This window comes from Aplysia californica, unplaced genomic scaffold (assembly GCF_000002075.1).
Source record: "Aplysia californica isolate F4 #8 unplaced genomic scaffold, AplCal3.0 scaffold00287, whole genome shotgun sequence".
NCBI lineage: Eukaryota > Metazoa > Mollusca > Gastropoda > Aplysiida > Aplysiidae > Aplysia > Aplysia californica.
Genome location: NW_004797557.1, coordinates 139686 through 142285, shown reverse-complemented (window position 1 = coordinate 142285; position 2600 = coordinate 139686). Strand labels below are relative to the sequence as shown.

General features: G+C 41.3%; 1 protein-coding gene across 1 annotated transcript in view; it reads left to right on the top strand.

Annotated features, from left to right (window-relative positions):
* Positions 1-923: 923 nt before the first annotated feature.
* LOC101845339 overlaps positions 924-2600 on the top strand; it is a gene marked incomplete at its 5' end in the record, with an annotated part of 16398 nt that continues 14721 nt past the window's right edge. The window contains 1 exon segment of the mRNA XM_005101523.3: positions 924-1625. Coding sequence (XP_005101580.1) covers positions 1562-1625 — 64 coding nt within the window.

Sequence of the window (2600 nt, the reverse complement as noted above, 5' to 3'; positions counted from 1 at the left end):
AAGAGAGAGAGAGAGAGAGAGAGAGAGAGAGAGAAAGAGAGAGAGATAAAGAAAGGAGGAGGGAAGAGAAAATGATAACAAAATATTGTTTTGTTAGGAAAGTGAAACGTGAAATAGTTCTTTGTGACGGAAAGACGGTGTCTCGCAATTTGATCGAGCCTGGGACAGAAACAGGCTCGTCATGCTCTTAAACAGTATGTAAATAATTCGTTATTGTAAATTGATTCTGATGTTAAAAGTAGAGCCAGAAAATGAGGTTGGGGAAGAAAGGGGTTAGGTGTCGTTAATATTGACCTCACCGTGGTATTATAACCAAAGAGTCAAAACATAGGAGATAGTAAGAGGAAGGATGAAGTTCGTTTGTATAGCAAGAATCACAAATTTCCTCTCTCATACACCAAACTCATAGACGAAATCACGCTTTGCAGTTCAGTTATACTGTCCAGTAGGGAAAAGCTTTATATCTGTGAGTAAATCTGAGTAGAAAGAAGTGTCAAATATACGCTGTAATAAGGCATTTTAACTCGGCTACTCAGGCAGTGTGCAGCTCAAAGCATTATACCCCCCCCCCCTTCGCCCCAAATTAAAAAAAATAATTAAAAAGTTTTAAAAATAAACATTGTATTTTGTTTAATCTTAATTTTCTGACACTGTGTACAACTACTTTGGTCTAAGATATACGATCTAATACATTTATTATCTCTTATCACAAATACACAAAAAGACCCCACTTCTCCAGAAAGTACAAAGTTTATACCGCATTACGTGAAGCTGGGTTAAGTTCACGGACCCGCTTCTAACATCCGCATATTTTAATGAAATTTAACCACCCGCAATGAATGTGAAAAATGTCAACATCTTGGATGCTTTAAATGCGTAAGAGAGTGCTTAACGTTGTCGCATTGCGTTTCTTTTCTTCACAGATTGAGTTGCAGGAACGTCATCCAAGCCTGTCTGGCGTCGAGCTGGTCCGCGCCGCTCCTCTCCGCATCTCGCTGTCTCCCACGGGGAATAAAACCCGCTCAGAGGCGCTCCTCGGAAGGGGCGCACGGGTTTATCACCTGTGCCTGTCACGCGGAAGCACGATCCCAGCGTACGCTAATCTACCCCAGCTTTTGTACCTGGCAAGGAACTCGAGAAATTCATCGGAGATCTCCACTGAGATATGATACGGTGCACTCACGTCGAAGTATAAGAGAGGGATTGGCGAATTTTCGGGATAACTTCCTTTCCCGTCAACTTGACAAAGGTGTGGTGAGATAAATCCGTGGGGGGTCTGACAGACGTAGGCTTGTCCTCAAAAGCAACATAGCAAAAAAAAAAAAAAGAAAAAGAAAAAAAAAAAGGACTGGTTCATGTTGTTTCCTCATATCAAAGAGAGAGAAAGCAGTCAGTTTTATAAGTTGTATTTTTGTTATCAGCCGATACGATTTATTCGGGCCGCGAAAAACCGCCATTCACGACTCCCTTGTTGGGGAAATCTGGATAAAAACTGAGACGCTGATCTGTAGTACAGAGTGTCGACCACATTCTCTTCAGGAGAAAGCAGACACAAAGAACCATGAGCAATACAGCGAGTTTATTCTTCTTGAGCTGTTGGCTGGCCATTCTACAGGACGTCCCAGGTGAGTGACATTGACATTCTCTTTTTTTATTACGGGCCTTCCTTTGAAAAAGTAAAACAGCTTATGTAGAATAATTGTTAATTTCCTTTGTGTCGGACATTGAAATTTTGAATAATAAAATTGTTCTGTTCATGTAAATGTTTTTTCGAGGTAATATTATCACATCGAAATGTGGGGCCAAGGGCCCTTTTCTGCCTTTCTAACGACAACGAAAATGAGTCTACTTACAACCACTGTAAGTTACAGCGTGTCCCAGTTTCTAATAGTCAGTAAGCAAACATAATTAAAACTGTCTCGTCATGGTCTAACCCGTATTTGTGGCAAACCTCACAACAAAAACAAAAGTCATCGTGGCCGTGGTTTCTTTTTCTTTATCCTCAACCACCCCCCTCCCCCCTTTTTTAAAATTCCTCTTTTTCTTTTACTGTCTTTCGCTTCAAAACAGGGCGCACGTTCCCCCTACCCCTCCCTTGGTTTGAATCCTCAACGGGGCGTTTTGAACTTTAAAAAAAGCTGTAAGTTTGAAAAAATGGGGATGGGATTTTAAGGCTCACTACCTATTTGACCCAGTCTTATCAGAGATGGTCCTGCCTTTTACGAAGTTTCGTCAAGGAAAATAAAAGATGAAACAAAGTCAAAGCGTTGCCCACTCCGCAGAGGAGCCGTGGGGCGAGGCACACCCACAAAACGTTGCTAATAAAACGTCTGTCTTATCGTTTATGAACCACTTAAACAATTTATTTGTGATCAAGGTGATTAGCCTAAAATTAATGTCTATCCATCTTGTGTTGACTAGTCTGTTCTCCACTTACCTACTTGCCCATTGCGCCGGAGGAGAAAATCGGTCAACACTTTAGGTGACCCAAATAAACAAGAATGCGGACGAATGTGGTCTAGATCTGTCAAGAACATACACCGTAAGGTTTGTTTTCGGTGGGATACGGGAAATCAACTGGGGTAGGAATAAATTACTTT